The sequence below is a fragment of the Equus przewalskii genome, chromosome 13 (genome assembly GCF_037783145.1).
Source record: "Equus przewalskii isolate Varuska chromosome 13, EquPr2, whole genome shotgun sequence".
Classification (NCBI taxonomy): Eukaryota; Metazoa; Chordata; class Mammalia; order Perissodactyla; family Equidae; genus Equus; species Equus przewalskii.
In genome coordinates this window covers 1645246-1664798 of record NC_091843.1, presented here as the reverse complement: position 1 = coordinate 1664798, position 19553 = coordinate 1645246, and the positions used below count along the sequence as shown (strand labels likewise).

The window sequence follows — 19553 nt, the reverse complement described above, 5'->3', positions numbered from 1 at the left end:
AAAGAGGAGGGCTGGTGGTGGATGTTAGCTCAGGGCCAATCTTTCTCACGGAAAAAAAAAAAGTGAATTAGCATTTGACCCAGCAATTCCACTTCTGGGTATATCCCTAAAAGAACTGAAAGTAGAGTCTTGAAGAGATGCTTGTACCCACACATTCATAGCAGCATTATTCACAATAGCCAAAAGGTAGAAGCAACCCAAGTGTCCATCAGTGGATGAATGGATAAACAAAACGTGGTCTATATATACAACAGAATATCATTCAGCCATAAAAAGGAAAGAAATTCTGATACATGCTACAACATGGATGAACTCTGAGGATATTACGTTAAGCGAAACAAGCCAGTCACAAAAGGACAAATACGGTATGATTCCTCTTACATGAGGTCCCTAGAGTAGTCAAGTTCATAGAGACAGAAAGGAGAATGGTGGGTGCCAGGGGTTGGGGGAGGGTGGTCTGGGGAGTTTGTGTTTAATGGGTCCAGAGTTTCAGTTTTCCAAGATGAAAAGAGTTCTGGAGATGGATGGTGGTGATGGTTGTACAACCGTGTGTATGTGCTTGATGCCACTGAATGGTACACTTAAAAATGGTTAACTTTATGTTATGTGTATTTTACCACAATAAAAATATATAAATATATGTATATATATACACATATCCTGAATTGGACCAATTCTCACCAACCTTGCTACCATTGCTACCACCCTTGACCAAGACCCTATCATCCTATGTCCTGACTACTGCAACAGCCTTCCAACTCATCTCTGCTTCTATTCTTGCCACTCTCAAGTCCAGCTCTGTCCAAGAGAAATATAATGAGAACCAGATACATAATTTAAAATTTTCTAGTAGCCACATTAAAAAACATGAAAGAAATTGGTGAAAACTAATTTTAATAATAAATTTTATTTGATCCAATATACCCAAAACACTATTTCAACATGGAATCAATGTAAAAAATGATCAAAATGTTTTACATTCTCTTTTTCATACTGAATCTTCAAGTTCTGGCATGTAGTTTATACTTGTAGCACATTTCAATTTGGACCAGCTGCATTTCAGGTGCTCAAGTGTGGCTTCTGTAGTGGACAGCTGCGCCTCAAATTGATTCTCAATATGGTGGCCAGACTAATTCGATTAAAACATAAATAGATTGTGTCTCTCCTCAGGTCAAAACCCTCGAACAGCTTCCCATCTCACTCTGAGTCAAAGCTAAGCGCTTACAAAGGCCTACAGGCTTCACACGATCTGGCTTCCTGCGTGCTCTCTCATCTCACCTCCGACACTGGTCTCATTTCTCTTACTAGCCTGTACCCAGTCAATCTTGCCTCCAGGCCTCTGTACCTGCTATTCCCTCTATCTCGAACACCCTTTCCCCACATACGTTATGGCTTGGTCCTTTACTTCTTTCAAGTTCCTGCTCAAATGCCACTTGATCAGGGAGGCTGCCCACAAACAAAATAGATCGAAGACAGCCCCTCCTTCCCAGCACTCCCAAGCCCTTGTCCCACTTTACTTGTATCCATGACCCTTACCACTCCCTGACCTCCTGGATGTTCATATGCTGTCTATCTGTCTCTCTCAGCAGAACATAAGCTCTGAGAGGCATGGATTTTGTCTACTCTGTTCACTGTTGTAATCTTGGTGCCTAGAACAGCACCTGGGACCTAACGGGAGGGAACAGAAATGTGTGAGGGGAACCAATGGAGAGCACTTGGAAGGGGCCACAGTGCTCACTCTGGCCTGTCAGCCCTGTCATTTGTGGTGTTGGGCCTCATAAAGGCAGCTCAACAGTCCTGCTCATGTCCCTTTTCACCCAATCTAACCTCATTCTTTCTCGAAATCCCAGATCAAGCCCAGGCCCCCCTAAGAAACCCTTCTTAACGTCTCCAGTGCACACAGATTCTGCCTGGCTCCTTCCCATCCACTCCTTATCTACTGAATAACTTCTGAGCATTGATTACAGGGGTGGAAAGTTTAAAGGCCTTCGTGGGCCAACCAGGTGGGGCTCTGGGGAGCTGGAGGGCACGTGCCACCACTTGGTTCCAATGCTACCCAGTGTGAATGAGGGCCCATAATGCCAGGGCTGCTGCTTTTTCCAGAGAAACCAGATATATGGATTTTTATATGGACTCTTCTAAGCATGAAGTGTTTTCACAAATTCAGACTGACCAACAGCAAACACATCTTGTCATATCAAGAAGCAAGGAAGTGAGCAAACATGGCCAGGGTTGTGCCAAAAAGAGTCAGGTGCCAAGCTGAACAAGCTCCCTCTGGTCACGGATGGACTGAGGATAATAACTGTCATGGATCAAAAAATGTCAAGTTGCTTAAATCTGTAAGTTCATATATAATTACACTGAAAAATAAACATAAAAATGAATTGGTCACCTTTGGAGGATACTAGAAAAGCAACTTATCATTTTAACAACTGGTGAATAAAAGGAAAGAACAAAAGATTTACTCTGCCTTTCCTATCTGAACTGTGCCTCAGGCAGCCGAGCGGGTGAGGAGGGCAGTTTCTCAGCAGGAAAGGGCTCCGGCTAATAAACAGAAGGAGTGATAGCATTAGGGAGCCATCACCTTGCAGCCCTACTGAATTGCTGGATCTGGCAGTGCACCTCCACAAGCTGTACCAGCACACGAGATGACCAGGGGTTGGATACCCCTTGGTGGGAGCACACAGCACCTTAATCCTGCTCAAGAAGACCTGCCCCCCAAACACAAACAACTGAACCTGAATCTGACGTGGATCTCACTACTCAACCACCAACTCACAGGAAACAGGGACAAAGGGAGCCGATACATGCCTCCAGGGGAAGCAACCAGCAAAAACTGGACTGTGAGAACCTTCACAGCAAAAATGACCCAATTCCTGCAACAAAATACTGCAAGAAAAAGAGAAAGAGCTCAGGGGAGCAGACGTCTGTAGATAGAAGGGATTTATGGGACATATCAACCAACAGTAATGTCTGCACAACCTCTGTGTACCTCAATTCAAATGGCACACCTGCATGTGGGAAATGTGAGCACAAGTATTTCATAGTAAGGAATTATTATTAAGTTTGTTGGTATAATAATATTACACTGAAGTCTTTAAAAAGGGGGTCTTTCCCTATAAGAACCTCAGACTAAAAACAGACAGGAGAAACCCCAGTTGAACGAAGCCGAGCCGGATGGGCCTGAACAGCACGGCTCCTGCTCTCCGAGCACAGACATCCTCAAGGGACGAAGCGAAGATGGCTGGTCAGCCAGAGGCTCTGTATGTGAATGGGACTCATGGCAGGCAGGTGATGCTCAGGACTGGGGTGCATGGCGGGGTGGAGAGGCATGTGACCTGGGGCAATGTGTGTGTGGCCCAGCCACCTGAGATGGGGACTGGGTTAGGCTCTCCACCCAGCACCCAGTAGGACCCTGCCTAGCCCACGGCCCACAGCAGACCTCACAGGGGGCAGGCTGCAGCACAGATGCTGATGGCTGCCACAGCTCTTCTCCTGGCCCTGACTCCCCTGCAACCCCGCTGCTCCCAAGGGGTCCCCTCACCTCTGGGGCCGGGTCCATGGCACTGGTGTTCCTCCCCCTGCCGCTGCTGCCTGGCTGCCTGGACGGTGTCCTCTGGAGGAAGTCAGAGATCTTCTGAACCAGGAAGCCACGGTCTCTCAGGTTGGCAAACAGGAAGGTCATTTTGCTCCTGGTGCTAATAGACAGAGGGCTGGGCAAGACACTGGAACTGTCGGCTTTTTCGACAATGGTCACCTAAGAAGGCAAAGACAGTTTAGGTGTATCTTGGGACGTGGAGCTGGGCAGTTTTGTGAATATGAGAGCACAGCAGCCTCAGATGGTCCTCTCTGGGGCACAGTGCAGGGAGTGGATGGGGGGGCTCTCCGGGCCCAACCTGACTCATATTCTGACTTTGCCACTTGCTGCTGGTGACCTTGAGCAAGTTCCGTGCATGTCTAAGCTCGTTTTTCACCGTCGGTGGGGGTGAGCACATCAGCCTTGCAGGACTGTCATGAAGATGAAGATGCAGAACGTAAAGTGCTGAGCCCAGCTACTGGTCCTTCTGGCTTCCCAAAGATGGCCAGTTTTCCCCCACGCTGAAACACGCAGAGGAGCCCACCCTGCACAGCCGTCCTAAGCACTGGTGCCCAGAACACCTGCTGACAGGTGTGTCCTCGGCCTGGCTCTGACCCCAAGGCATGCAGACAGAGCAGCAAGCCATGGAAGACACAGCATGGTCTTCAGGGGGCGCCTCTGCAGAGCCTACAGCCCAGGGTGGGGGCAGAAAATGGGCATGCAAATGAAGCACAGTCACCAGGGCTGAGTAGGGAGGCCGCTGGGCTGCTTCGCGCTGAAGGCTCCTCTGGGCAGATAGCAACTGAGCTGAGACCTGGTGCAGCCAGGTGAGGAACTGGGGCAGAGGGCTGGCAACCACCCTGAGAAGGGGCCGGACTGGCCAGATGGACAAGGAAAGGCTGGAGAAGCTGGGGCAGACTGAGTGAGGGTGGGTGGGATGGGGCTTGTGAGTGTGTATACATATGTGAGTGTGTAGGTGTGTGTGAATGTATGCGTAAGAGCATGTATACGTGTGTATGTGTGTGCATGCGCGCATGTGCATACGTGGCATGTATGTGCGGTGCATATGTGTACACGTGCATGTGTGTATGTATGTGGGGGTGGTGCATGTGTACATGTACCTGTGTATGTGCATATGCACGTGAGTTTGTGGTATATATGTGTGCGAGTGTGTGGTATGTGTACATGTGTATGACTGTGAGTGCGTGTGCCTATGCATGCAAGTGTCTGCATGAGTGTGTGCTGTATGTGTATATGTGTGTGTGCATGAGTATGTGTATGTGTTTGTGTGCACACATACATCTGCATGTGTGTGAGCTGAGGTCTGAGAAGGGGCAGATGGCTCACGACAGTCTCTCAGGTCACAGCAGGCAGTTGGGGATTCTTCTAGTCACAAGAGAAGAACCTGGGGGATTTGAGGCAGGGCACCACATGCTCTGACTGACACTCTGAATTACGTTGGCTGCTGTGGGTGGATGGTCCTAAAGGGGTTGGGTGCAGGCAGGACACTCTCGAGGTGGCCCAAGCAGACGACAGTGTCCTAGTGCAGAGGAAGAGAGGTGACCCAGAGGGCGAGCTGAAAGGATGTGCTATGGCTGGGATACAGCCCGGTCAGAATCAAGGGTGGCTTCCACCTCTCACCCAAGAGGATGGATGGAAGCGGCACTGCCTCCTGAGGTGAGGATGCAAAGAGCATGTGTGGGACTGCAAATTCAGGGGCCCACTGGACACACGAGTGCAGCTGGCTCTGAGGGAGGAGCCCCTGTGAAGCCCCTGGCTAGGGTGCTGAGGATCGGTCAGTGCTGGGCCAGGCCTCCATCCTGACCAGCTGCAGAGACCCATCCCAAGAGGATGACGTGGTCCTGCTCCACAGCTCAGCCAGAGCCCTCTGCCATCAGAAACATCAGTACTCAGCAGCAGAGTGGAGCTGTGGCCTAAGGAGACCCCTTAGCTGGCCCCCAGGCCTCAGGGCCAGGCCAGTACAGCACCCAGCACCAAGCCACAGAACTGGCGCCAAGAGAGAATGTGGGGTCAGGGGCTACCTCTGAGCCCCTCAGTCTGGAGCTTCTGGAACTATGGCTCTTTTGAGTTCTTTGTGTCTGACTTCCCTTGGGGAAACTGAGGCAGCACATTACCCCACACCTACTCACAGCTACACCTGCAACTCAGGGCACTGTACAAACGCCACGGAGGTCTTGTTGCTCTAGGTTTTTAATAACATCAAAATACCGTGATTTAGGTTATAACTGAAGAACCTCATTGTACTTCAATAATTAATGAGCCAGTCTGCCTTGATAGGTCGTGAGAAAAAGGAGACCTTGGGACCTGCCCTGACCTTGGGGTCAGTGCCTTCCATCCAGACGGGGGCCCTCTCCCTCTCTGTCCACACGCTTCACTGCAGCACAGGACAAATGGCATTGTTTCCACCTGGATCGCCATGGGAGCCCAGGAAACCCGAGAAAAAAATACCTCTGACAGGTGAGAGCCGACCCCTCCCTCTCACAGGTAAGAGGCGATTCTACCCCTGACAGGTGAGAGCTGACTTCTGAAGACTCTGCTGGAGCCTGAGCCACAGCCAAGGCCAGTGTTGGCCTCTGAGAATCACATGGAGGGGCATGTGCAGTCAAAGTCCTCCAAACCCAGTCCAAGCAGGGCTTTGCCGAAGTCCAACCTCAGGGCCGGCAGGCAGGACTGACAGACACTCACCAGCAGGAGGCCCCTGGCCTGACCAGGGAGGTGTGGGTCCTCTCTGAAGTTTCCTTATGTCCCAATGTGAGCTCTCCTGGTGTGCCGAGGTCCCACCCTGTCTCCCCACTAGGCAAGGTGAGGCGACCTGAGGGGGCATTCAGTGCACCCACTCCTGAGGGGTTGGCACAGGGCAGGTACTTGGGAGGGTGCTGACTCGCCACATGCCTGCCATGTGGCCATCACTGAATGCCAAGTAGCCATTCCAGCCAGGGATTCCTGCCAGGTGCCCCACTGAGTCAGGTCAGAGCCAGCTGGGGCTGGGGCTCACCTCCCGCAGGGGTATGATGAGGTGGCACGCATCCTCCTCCTTGCTGGCAAAACAGATGTAGTTGCTGGAGATGAACATCTGGCCAGGGATGTGCAGCTTGTTGAACGGGGTCCACAGGGTGCAGCCTGTGTGGCCATCTAGGCGCTCGTCCTTGGGCAGCCGGAATGTGGCCCGGTAACACTCATTCTTGGCTCGGGCATCCAGGTCTCTGGAGAAACCAATGGGACCAGAGTCGGGGCCAGCACACCCAAGAGGGGCCTCAGGGCCTTGGTTTCCTAATCTGATTCAGGCTGTTGGGGTCCTCCCATGAGCAAGTCATGCCCAAGAATCTTAGAGTTCAATAAAACACGCACGTGAATGGCCAAGTATAATGTGAGACATTTGTATGACCAGCAGAGGAGCGGTCAGCCAACAGCATGCCATTGAAACCCAATGGCTGTAGGAGGACAGCTGGAGGCGACGGGGTGTGACATGTTGCTCGCTCAGTACTGCAGGCAGGCAGTGCCCAGTGCCTCGAGGTTTCCTGTCTCTGCTTGCACGCCTCTGCCCCGAGGCAGCTACTTCTCACTGGGAAGACCCAGCTCCACCTAGAAACCCAGACCAGGACCTCCTGCCAGGCAGTGTGCAGACTAAAACCCACGAGGCTGTTGCCTGTCTGACAGCTGTATGAGGTGGCTGCCTGGTGCCCTGCTCCTCGCCCCTTTGGTGGCTCTGTTCTCATAAACATCTCTTTCGACAGGCCCACGAGGACTGCCAGAAGCCTGAGCAGGGCCTGATGGGCACACCCTGATGGACAGTGCCCAGCATAAGTGTCAAGTCCTGGTCCTGCTTACTTTCTTTCTGGAAGGTTCCAAAAGCAACCTTGTCACTTGCATTAGGAGAGTCACATCCTTGCGGATGGTGTTCTGAAGGTGCATCCCAGAGTCTGGGCCTAGGCCAGTCTGAATGTCACCCAGAAAACGGCGGGCAGGGATGAGGTTTCTGAGCACATGGATATAAATCCATGAACTTCTGAGCTCCCGGCCAGCCTTGCGGGTTTCCCGTGAAGCCACAGTTGAGGAACGCAAACAGAAGTGCTGGGGGCGGGGGCCGCTATCACTCATTCCTCTGTCTGCCAATACCCACGGACAAGGCAGCAGAGACCTCAGAGGTGCACACGAGGCCATTTCCTTGGTTGCACTTCAGCTCCAGGCCTGGGCACTGGGTACCATGGCTACGAGGGGCCACTGGCCAAAGGGTCCAGGAAGAGGTGTCAATTACTGTGGGATGGAGGCTGTCCATCCTAAGCCTGGATTCACCAAAGCCTTCCAGATGCAGCCTCTGGGGGAACCCTGACCCAGGTGGTGGGCAGGGTGGTCCGGCAGCCAGCTCACACCCTGGCTCCACCACTCACTAGCTGAGGGGCCTTGAGCAAGTTACTCAACCTCTCTGTGCCTCAGCTTCCTGTCTGACACCAATGAGTGTAAGGGTACCTCCCCATCCCAAGGCTTGGAGAAAGAACACAAGAAGCACTTCCTCCGCGTCAATGGCAGGCCCCTCAGGACAACCGCTCTGCGAATCCCTTGGTGCCCTCCCCTGCTATCCAAAACTACCCCTTTACCTGACCCCTTCCCACGAGGGGAGCCCATGAGGGGTGAGGAGGGCGGGCCCCTCTCGCCCTGGGGGCAACGCACCGCTTCAGAGCCGAGATGTTCCTGTGCGGCCGAGAGGGCCTGGGCAGCGCCTTGTCCTCCAGGAAGCCCTCATTGTCCAGCAGCTGCCGCATGGCCAGGTTGGCCAGCTGCTCCATGAGCTTGAAGGTCTCGCCAATGTTGAGGAACATGGAGAAGAAGAGCTCCTGGTCCCGGGTGTCGACGCGGATGCTCTCGGGGAAGAGCAGGGTGGCATTCTTCTCCAGCCGTGTGACATCTACCCACTGTACCACCAGGCTCACTGGACACCCGTGGGGACAGACACACCAGTGAGTCACATGGGCAGGGCGGGGCTCAGGAGTCCCCCTGCACCCAGAACACACGCAGGGGAGCCACTCTCCGAGGGCAGCATTTACCACGTGCCCGCCACCTCCCCGTGCCCAAGCCTGGCTGTGCCGGGACACACACTCCACGAGGGGGAATGGAGCCACTGCAGCCCCCACTGCGTCTCAGGCCAATCCAGTGCTCGGCCCTGAGAACAGATGGTGCAAACGTTTGCCCCACAAATGGCTGCAGGACGACACAAATGGAAGTACAGAAGTGAGCTAGCTGACCCCGGCCCCAAGAAGCCCATCTGGTGGGAGTACACTGATGTGGGAACAAGTCACAACATGGTGTGACCAGCACAGAGAGGACACCGGCACCTGACTGACGAGGAGGTGCGTGGCGGGGAGAAGGGTAGGGGAGAATGTGACAAGTATACACGAGGCAGAAGGCCTTGCCTGGCTCAGGAGGGGAAATACTGGAATTGGCTGGAGCCCTGGGGGCTCCTTCTGGGAATGACATGGCACCAGATGGTCCTGGCTGTCATGAGGAGTCTGCCTCATCTCCCGAGGCCAGGCTTCCTGCAGGGAGGGACCTCCAGTAAGTGGCTGCAGTGGCACATGCCCAAGGCACCACGTAACCTGGAGCCATTCAGGGACATTGTGTGCCCTCAAGTACTCAACTCATAGAGGAGAGGCCCTGTGTAGAAAGTCACTATGTGAAGAGCCGTGTCGGTGCAGACGGCCATGACAGGAGCCCCCAAGAGCCAGGTGTGTGCCGGCTCAAGTCTGGGCGTTCCTGGTGTGGGCCACTGAGGTGGCACTGGGTTTTGGGGAGACCCTCTGGTGGGTATGTGGGGACAGAATGTCTGGGGGCTGAGAGGAGGGAGACCCCTCAGGAACTTCAGTGGTCTGGAGAGGCCGTGAACTTTCCGGACGTCAGAGGCACTGAGGATGAGGGACCAGTTGAGGGCCTGGGGGACATGGGGGACGTGGGTATGCAGGGGCGCCCCCACCGCCCCCACCCGCTGGCCTGTGCTCACCTTCCTTTCCCAGCAGGAAGGAATAGAAGCACAGATGGTTCACGGACAGGTAGAGCCAGCCCTGCCGTGGCACGCGGCCCTTCCAGTAGCTGCAGGAGTAGTAGTTGACCAGCTTCTCCCCCTCAGGCATCCCGAACTGCTTTCGCATCTTCAGCTCGGCCTCCTTGAATTTCCCCGGGTCTTCGTCTCCCTGGGGCTGCAGGTTCTTGTTCTCTTCTGCGATGATACCCTGGAGGAGGACAAAGGGACTGGTTTATGCAGGCCAAGGGTCCCCACAGCTGAGCCAGGCAAAGGCGGGAGCAGAGAGGCCCAGGGAACCCCAGTGGTGGGACCAGGATGCTTGGATGCCAGCCCAAGGGCCACAGCATGGGCAGGCCCCCTTGGCTGATCTGGCCAGTGCATTGTCGACACACATGGTCGGACAGATGCCAGGCAAGTTCCCTCACCTCCCTGAGCTATTATCACCACTAGCTCAGGGCGGCGACTTTTAAAATAAGCATTTTATTTATTTTTGTGCAAAATTTCTGAAAAATATAATATGTAAACATGGTAAAAAATGCAATTGGCAGAAAAATGTCTTCAGTGAAAGCGGAGTCTCCCTGTCCCGCCCTGCAGCTACTCCGCCGGGTCTTCCCAGACCTGCAGGCACTGAAGAACCTTTACACAAAGGCAGGCAGCTTTCTCTCTTCCTCTCTCTACCCAAACGGCATCTCAATGTGGCACTGTTCTGTGAAGTGCTTTTCCCATGACAACATCTTGGAGGATGTTCTGTGTTAGACAGTCCCCTCTGCCTCCATACACCAGGTGGCTCCTGCCTCTCACCTCTGCCCACAACCAGCTCAGCACCCATGGACCAGCTCAGGGCCCACCTGGCTCAGCGCACATTTATCTGTGTCCTGCCAGCATCTTCACTGGGCTCAGGTTACCCAGAGACATCACCCTGGGCCACAGAGCCAGCCCCAAACCTCTTGGGGTAAAAGAGGTTCTTAGTACACTCGGCTTGAAGTGTGCACACAGATTTTCTGGAGGATGATTACTCAGTAAACTAAGGGAACTCAAGGCCAGGGCATGGGGCGGGCCTGCTGTTTCTGCCAGACCTCCTGGCGGCCTGTGTCCCTTCCTCCATGGGCAGGGAGGATAGCCAGCAACTGGAGCGAGGACCCAAAGGTGGGGTATGCTCCGATGCCCCTGATCTCAGGATAGCCAGTACTGCAGTGGCTGTGATCTCCACGTCTTCACTCCCTCAAGCTGCCTCCGGTACTCCCTGGAATACTCCTGCAGGAACTAGCTCCACATCTAAAAAAAGGCTCTGCAAAGCGCCCTCTGCATTATTAGCGTCCCCTCCCTCCTGGAAAACACTAGGTGGGCTCTGGACAGCCTGTAGGTCATCACCAGTTGCCCTGCCCCCCAACTCCCTCCAGCTGCACCAGGGAGACCCTAAAGCAGGGAGCAGAGGGGCTAACATGGCCTGCTCTGCATTTTCCACCTGTCTCTACTCAAGAGTAATGGTCCCACCAACAGGAATGAGCTGGCCTGGCTCATAGGGCTGGGATTTCCTGTTTGTTGCCTGATAGAACCCAACTATAAAAATCACTGGGCAGATTTTAAATTATTGATTCAATTTCTTTAATAGGTTTAGGCATATTCAGGTTCCCTATTTCTTCCTGAGTCTCAATTTAACTTATACTATGTGGTAGGCCAAATAATGGCCCCCAAAGATGTCTACATAGCAATCCCGAGGACCTGCGAATACGTTACTTTATAGAGCAAAAGGGACTTGGCAGATGTGATTAAATAAGGACTTTGAGATGGGGAGACGATCCTGGATTATTCGGGTGAGTCCAATACAATCACAGGGGTCCTTATAAAGAAGGGGACAAGAGGGTCGGAGTCACAAAGGGGATGAGACCACAGAAGTGTGCAGAGAGAGACTGACTAATGGATTTGAAGAACCTACACTGCTGGCATCAAAAAAGAAGAAACAGGCTAACAACCAAGGAGTACAAGTGGCTCCCAAAAGCCGGCAAAGGCAAGGAGACGGATTCTTCGCTCAGAGCCTCTGCAGGAGCACAGCCCTGCCACGCCTTGACTGTAGCCCATGAGGCCACATGCAGGCCCGGTCTCAGGACTGTAGAAGGAAGCTGTGCTGTTCTAAGCCACCAGGTTAACAGCAACTTGTGGTAGCAATTGGAAGCTAATACCTATTATTCTAAAAAGTGTCCACCTAGTCTAAATTCTTAAATTTACTGACTTAAAGCTGTTTATGGCACCCTCTCTCTCTTCTTTTAAACTCTGCTTCTCATATTTCTGTCCCAGTGTTGCTTATTTGAGGGTTCTCTCTCTTGTCCTGGATCACTTTTGTCATGGGTTTATTTATATTTTTGGATCTCATCTGTTTTCCTTTTGTACTGTTCCCTTGTTTTCTATGGAACTGACTGCTGTCCTTCATTATTTACATCTTTCTAATTTCCTAGTTTCTCTTACTGAATTGGACACTTGGCTCATTAATTTCCACTTTCTTCTTCTCATACCAGAAAACATAAAATTTATAGCTTAAAATTTCCTTCTGTGTAGTGCTTTGCTGCATCCCACAAATTCTTTTTTTCTTTCCAAGGAAGATTAGCCCTGAGCTAACATCTGCCAATCCTCCTCTTTTTGCTGGGGAAGACTGGCCCTGAGCTAACATCTGTGCCCATCTTCCTCTGCTTTATATGTGGGACACCTACTACAGCATGGCATGCCAAGCGGTGCCATGTCCACATGCGGGATGCGAACTGGTGAACCCTGGGCGGCCGAAGCAGAACGTGCGCACTTAACCGCTGTGCCACCGGGCCAGCCCCTGCATCCCACAAATTCTAATATGCAGTAGCATTTCAATTATCATTCAGTTCTAAATATTTCCTAATTTCCATTTCTTCTTTGGCCCATGAGTCATTTAGAACTCTTCTGTCTGTCTGTTTAGTTTGTGTGGGCCTGGCATAAAGGAAGCATTCAACAATGTTGCTGTTATTATTGTTATTATTACGGTTATTGCTCAGCTTGCTCATTAGGAGCGTGGAGACTTGCCTCTGCTTTCTTTGCCTGTTTTCCTGGAGCTAGAAAGGCAACACAGGTCCCACCTTGAACCCCAAAGTGCACAGAGAAGAGCTGAGGAACTCCTGGTGCTGCCTCTTCAGGTCTACGAAGTGCTGACGTCACAAAGCCCAAAGCAACTGTGCAGAATGAAAGTCTAACCAGTAAGAGGCCTCCGGGGACTCTAACCTAAGGCAACAATGGAGCAGAAGCAAGACCCACGTACACTCAGATAAACGCTCGTTATACTGTTAACTATCGCCCGAGAGGAAACAACCTAAATATCACCGTGATGCTGGTTTTTACACATTGGTACACTTTTCATAATTATTATGTGGATAGGTGTAAAATATTCCATTAAGTATACCACATATGATTAACAAGTCCCCTGAATATAAAGTGCTCAGCACAGGACTCATATGAAAAATGCCCGGCTCAGCTCAGTCAGACTCCAGTGGCCGGGAGAAGAGGGGGCTACATGGGCAAGGAGGTCAACTGCCCCTTTCAACACCAAGAGAATGGCAGCAGACTCCTGGTCCCCACCTCTGTAAAGCGGGGTAGGACTAGAGCGTGTAGTCTGAAGAGTCAAGAGGATGACCAGGCGAACACTACAGCCCAGAGCAGGATGGGGACCCAGCAGCAGAAGGCGAGCCTTACATGTATTTTGCCCTTGACGAAGGTAGTGATGTCCTCCTCATTGTCGAAGATTGACAGTGTCTGCAGTAAGTTATTTTCCAGCCACTCCCAGTGTTTTGTGATCTCTTTGCGGGAAGAACCTAGAGGGAGTTTGGTGGAATAAAGAAAAGGAAAATCATAAAATCACAGGCCTTAAACATAAACTCAGGGGCCATCCCGTGGCTGAGTGGTTAAGTTCACTTGCTCCACCTCAGCGGCCTAGGGTTTCGCAGGTTTGGATCCTGGGCATGGAGGTGTCACCACTCATCAGGCCATGCTGAGGCGGTGTCCCACACAGCACAACCAGAGGCGCTCACAACCAGAATACACAACTATGTACGGGGGGCTTTGGGGAGGAGAAGAAGAAAAAAAGAAGATTCGCAACAGTTGTTAGCTCAGGTGCCAAGCTAAAAAGAACAAAAAAACAAAAAACATAAACTCAAAGAGATTAAAACAGGCGACCTAATTTGTATATCTAAGTGACTAAAATCTTCAAGCTGCTTCTCTTTTCCTTTTAAACTTCATGTATATAACAAAAGTCATAAATGGTCCCGATAAAAACAAAAAATAAAAACATTCAGGCAGAACTGTAAAGTCCCGTGGAAAGTAAAGTCCCCATCTCCCCCTAGGGCCTAGAGTGAGAGTGATCACTAGCTCCCCGTGTCCTCCTAGAAACAGTCCACTCACCTGCAGGTGTGCTTACTTATAAAGATTTGTCTCAAGATAAAAGGACTTCATGTGGCCTTTGGTATATCACTGACTAATCAGACACAGCCAGACTTGGCAGGAGTGCCTGCAGCTCTCCTGAGAACTCAGGCATCCACAGGTGGCAGCTGGAGCTTCCCACAGGGCTCCAGGCCCTTGGCTGGCTGGTTTCCTGCTGCGCTGGCCAGACGCACTCCCCCTACCCCTCTACCCCCGGCCTTTGCCTGCCATGCCCCTGCTCCTCATCCCTCTAACATCCCAGCCCCACCCTTGCCTCCTCCAGCGACCCCTGTCTGATCCCTTCAGCTTCTGGCTGGCCCCCAGAGTCTGCCCTGCCTAGGAGGTGGTCCCTGTCCTCCTCAGGGAGGGGCCCTTAAAGGAACTGCAGGCCCAGTGGAAATGGAAAAACTCAGACAAGGCAGACCAACACCACTCCCAAAGAGTCGGGCAGCTGTTTTCTCTGCCTCCACCAAGGACTGGGCAAGAAGGGCCCCAGGAGGAGATGCAAAGGGATGAGAAAAGGTCTGCCCTGGCCTGGCTCCCCTGCCCTGGCACCCCACTGTTTGGAGTTCTGCATGTGCCTAGGTTTGCACTCAAGAACTGTTTCCTGAATGAATGGTCACAAGAATAAGAAGAGGAGTGAAGGCCTCCTTCTAGCTGACCTGGGGTGAGACGGCTCAGGGACTGGGAGTGTCCAGAAGGCCCAGCCGAACCTGTGACCCATGGGAAGGCCTGCATACATGGCACGGACGGAGCCTTAGCAAGACACGAGTCCAACACAGCTGCAGACATAGACATTTTCAGTGGGCGCCTGATCCCTGGTCACCCCATCTTCGCTACCTGGAAACACTCTTTCACCAGATGAAAACTGAGTCCTGACCCTGCCTTGGCCAGGCCAAGCTGGTCCCCATCATTGCCCCACCCAGGCACCTGCTCATGGCTCTGTCACTTGTCACAGGCACATCTCCGTTCAGGTTGATTTGTTTCTTTACATTTCCCCAAGCAGCCCACCACACTCACAAGCAATTCTGCAGAAAGACCCTTCCCTGTGGGCCTGCGCAAGGATGCTCACGTGAAAATGACAAACCTGGACTCATATGACTTACAGTGAGTAGGACCAGGCGATCAAAATTATCCCAGATCATCCATAGATTACCTTTGTTTTCATTTTCCTTTGCGTTTCTATTACAGGCTCCTTTCTCTGGTTCATGGGGGCCAAAGTCTAGTTGGTAAGGGAAGAGATTTCTTTCTCTCTCTCTTTTTGCCAAGAACCCTCATTCGAATTTGGAAGTTAAATTTGCACATGATGCAACACTACCGTATCACTCCCTTTTACACACACGGTCCTGGCAACCTAAAACAGAAGAAATCTTGTCCACACTGCCCGTGAGGATCTATCTGCACTTTAATTATAAATATTTACACATGTGCACTCAAAAGAATTATTGGTTAAAAGGAACTCCATCTTCATTTAGTACTAAGTAAACACAAACTGTGCCATCTCTATGCTAGGTACTGGGAGTACAAGGAATATAATAGTTAATTAAATTATTAACTGCTACCTCTGTTTTAAGAAATTTTCATGGGATATTTTATTTAATTCTTAGAGCACCTTGGAGACAAGTACCATTATTTTCATTTTAAACAATGAAGCTGAGACACAGAGAGGTTAAGTAAGTTGTCGAAAGTCATGTAGCCGGGAAGTGACCCCAATCATAACTCTAACCCAGGTTGCCTGGCTGCAGAGCCGACCCACACCCTCAGGGAACCACGGGTCCAAGAGGAGAGGCAGCAGCCTTCAGCATAAAAGTGCTGGTGGAGACATGGCAAGTCTAGAGAAGAAAGAAGGCTAAGTACATGGGTCTGGGGAATCTGAGAAGGTTTTCCATAGGAGGTAACATTTGACAGGTTCTCAATAGAGCAAGAGGAGGTAAGGTGGACGTGGGGGACGCGGTACGCATACCAGCCAGGCCGAGTGTGGTGCTAACTTCAGGCCCTGCAAGCATCTGGTCTGCCTGAAGGCCAGGTGTGAGCATGGGGGAGAATGACAGAAATGGAGGCAGGCAGACCCTGAAAGTCCTTTAATGGCAGCCTAAGGAGTCAGGATTCACTGGGCAGGTGCCAGCAGGACCTTGTCTGGTTTGGGAGAGCTGAAGGCGAGGGCATGGGCAAGGGGGAGAGAGGCATGGGCAGAGGCCAGGGCAGGTGAGTATGGGGGCCTGACCAGGGCAGGGCTGAGGGTCTGGCAGAAGTGAGAGCAGGTTAGCGTGCAGCCTAAGCCTAAGGGCTGGGGCTCCACAGAGTAGCAGGCCCCTTCCCAGCACCAGGCCCTGCTGCCCCCAAAGGGGCTCCCACACAGCCACACAGCAAGGCCACGCTGCTCTCTGCCCATGGAGGGGCCTCTCTCGCTGCCACGGGCCCTCCCCCTCTGCTCCCTGAGAAAGAACCTCACTAAGACAGATGAAAACCCCGAGGGCCCAGCATAGACTAAAGCATCTCCAGGCACAAACTAACCTCCCTAGGCCCCCTCAGGGATGGTCCCACCCACAGGAAGCCCCTCAGCACCCCACTCAGGCTCTGGAACCAGGAGAGCAGAGGTCTTACTGGGCTTCTCTGCTTGGCTTTGAACAAACTCGTCGTTGTAAGCCTTCATTCATTCATTCACACCAAGGGGAAAGGGGCCTGCGAGGAGGAAGATGACTGCCCTGCCCAGCACCCCTTCTCATTCTGGAGACCTACCGCACGCCACTGTCCAGTAGACCTGCGACTCCTGGGTCTGGTGCAGGATGCGGTAAGGGGCCACTCGGGCGCTGGAGTCCAGCACTACGTCCAGGGTGCCCACGAGAAGACCTGGGAGCAAGGCAGAGAAAAGTGGAGGGTGAGGGCAGGCTGTGTTGAGAGTTGAGCCGGGCAGCAGGCAGCCAGGACTGCCCCCCGCCCCGTGCCCCAGCCGAGAGGGAGAGACACCCTGCATCACCCTCGTCCAAGAAATCTTTACCCTCCAAGGCCTTCAACTAGCGTCTGAGCCCTATCAAAAAGTCCCCTCCCACTTCTTCCTGAAGCTTCTGCACATCCCCGACTCAGGAGCACTGGCAGGCAGAGGCTGTCCAAAGCTTAAACAATTCTGGGAGGCTCTCTTTAAGAAAAATACAAAATTAGGTTTGAAAACAAGTATTTCTTTAGAATAAGGAAGTATAACTTACAAATTAAAAACAAAACAAATACCACATATATCACAAAATCCAGAAAAATAATACAATGTGTTTTATTAACTGCCAGACACATCTCTTAAGATACATTTTCCATGGTATTCCCATGGCTTTTTTCATAAGACAATGATTTTGCAACATCATTTTACAAATCAACAACAGGAAGATGATGCAGTCCTTCTGCCAACGAATCACACATTTTTATTATGGAAAGTTTAAGGAAGTTCCTTGCAGCCTCAAAAGTCATGGCTGAAAAGGACGTGCAAATTTTTAGAATTGTCCAATTTGGGAAAAGATTGATCCAGTTTTTTTTCCATCTCTGAACTGAAGCGTTTTAGGGCATTTCTAGTTTTCCTTCTCATCCCATACAGCCATTGTCAATGTCACTACTTCCCCAGCAGATGAGAGGAAACGTCCAACCTTGACCACTGTATCTGATTCACTCCTCTTCATTATCAAGCTACCTAAAAGCCTGTTCATTGTTCCAATTGGAAATTTATTTTTTCCTTTTAATGAACTACTGCTTTTGGTGTGATCTGAAAATATTTTGTTACCATTTTCCTGTTGATGTCAGAATAATTTCTGTTGATTTTATTACTCTTTATTAGTTTTATTACGACTTTAACCCTTGTTTCATATTCCATTTTTAACTATATTTTTCTGTCTAGTCTTTAATTAATAAAATTACCGATTACAAAAGAAGGTACTCTTCACATACACCCGAGCCAGCAGTCTCTAATCTTTCACTTGGTTTAATGAAATGCTCTAAAATGTCTCTCTAAATTGGAGATAAAGGGCTTATTCAAGTTTATCAGCGTTTGGAATACATTTTTTTTCATGTCTTCTTTTGGGGTTTCTCTTCTGGTCTTGGAAATTTTCATCTTTATACGTTGGCATCTTCACGTTGTAAGACCTGAGAGCTGTTTGTTTTTAGACATTTTGTTTTCCTTTTTCTCCCACAGCCCCCCTGTACATAGTTGTGTATTTTTAGTTGTGGGTCCTTCTAGTTGTGGCATGTGGGACGCCGCCTCAGCAAGGCTTGAGGAGCGGTGCCGTGTCCGCGCCCGGGATCCGAACCGGCGACACCATGGGCCGCCGCAGCGGACTGAGCCGCTGGGCCACCGGGTCGGCCGAGACCTGAGGGCTTTTCACGCGGCGGGCAGCTCGGCATAGGCTTACTCTTCGAGGCAGAGGCCGGGTGGCGCCGGCCGCCCCTCCCCGGAGACGACGGTCCGGAGCCGGGACAGGAGGCCGGCGCAGGGCAGGCCGCGGCAGGGGTGGCAGCCCGGCTCGCCCCAGCCGCCTGCAGCGGGGCGTTCGCCGGGGGAGCCCGTCTCGGCGGAGGCGGAGCGCAGAGGGGCGCGGCCGGGCCCCAGGCTGCGCGGAGGCCCGAGGCGCGGAGGGTCGCCGGTTTCCCCGGGCCGCGGCGGGAGCGGAAGACGCCCCGCGGGCGCCCACAGAATGTCCGCTCCGGGGGCCGGAGGACCCGCCACGCCGGCCGGAAGTCCCGTCCGCCGACACCGGGCCGCCGAGCGGAGCGGCCGGGCTGGGGCGGGGCGGCGGCCAGGCCCGGAGCACGGGCCCCCGTGGGCGCTCGCGGGTGCGCACGCCGCCCAGCCTCCTCGGGGCCGGCGGCGGGCCCGGCTCGCTCCCCGGCGGCGCGCGGCAGTCCGGCCAGGCCGCGTCCCCAGCGCCGCGCGCCCGGGGCTCAGAGGGCAGCGGGGGCGGCTCGGCGACCTCTGCTCTCGCTGCAGCGGCAATTCTCTGGTGAGGGGGCAACGAAAGGCGCAGAAGGAAACGTGTGCCCGTGTCCCCTGTCCCTCAGAGCGCTTGGGGAAACTGAGGCGGAGGGCCAGGACCCGGCGATGTCGCCGACATTCAGCGGCGGCGCCCCGCTCCAGGAAGGGCAAGGCGCTCGGCCGGCCGCCGGGAAGCCGCCGGGCACCGGGCGCGGGCGCAGGCCGCCGCCAGCCTCCACGCGGCGCCCCGTCCCCGTCTCCCGCCCGGCCTGCTGCCGCGAGCGCGCCCGCCCGGCCGCGCCCAGGCCCGTGCGGGCCGCCGGCCCCCGCGCCTCTCACCCGTGAGGCCGCCGCCCTTGCCGTGGCCGCGGCGCCGCTGCAGCACGAAGAAGGGGTTGGCTCGCTCCGTCACCCACAGCGCGTTGGCCACCAGCACCTCCTCCGGCCCCAGCCACATCGCGCGCCGCTGCCCCGCCGGCCCGCCAGGCGGAAGCGCCGCCGCCGTCGCCGTGCCGAGCGGGCGGGCGCGGGGCCGGCGCCCCCTGGCGGGCGCGCGCACCGGG

The 19553-nt window shown here is 53.1% G+C and overlaps 1 protein-coding gene across 4 annotated transcripts in view; it reads right to left on the bottom strand.

Annotated features, from left to right (window-relative positions):
- The window catches only part of TBC1D9B (TBC1 domain family member 9B), a 41469-nt gene extending 21916 nt beyond the window's left edge, over positions 1-19553 (bottom strand). For 3 of the 4 annotated variants that reach the window (XM_070570068.1, XM_070570069.1, XM_070570067.1), the window contains exons 1-7: positions 19330-19542; positions 16782-16892; positions 13320-13438; positions 9591-9819; positions 8267-8525; positions 6594-6801; positions 3545-3757 (exon numbers count right to left, since the gene is read on the bottom strand). In XM_070570068.1, the coding sequence (XP_070426169.1) occupies positions 3545-3757; positions 6594-6801; positions 8267-8525; positions 9591-9819; positions 13320-13438; positions 16782-16892; positions 19330-19447 (1257 nt within the window). In that variant the 5' untranslated portion in view covers positions 19448-19542. Of the gene's footprint in view, positions 1-3544; positions 3758-6593; positions 6802-8266; positions 8526-9590; positions 9820-13319; positions 13439-16781; positions 16893-19329 lie in introns of all 4 variants that reach the window. The other variant, XM_070570066.1, reaches the window with a different exon arrangement.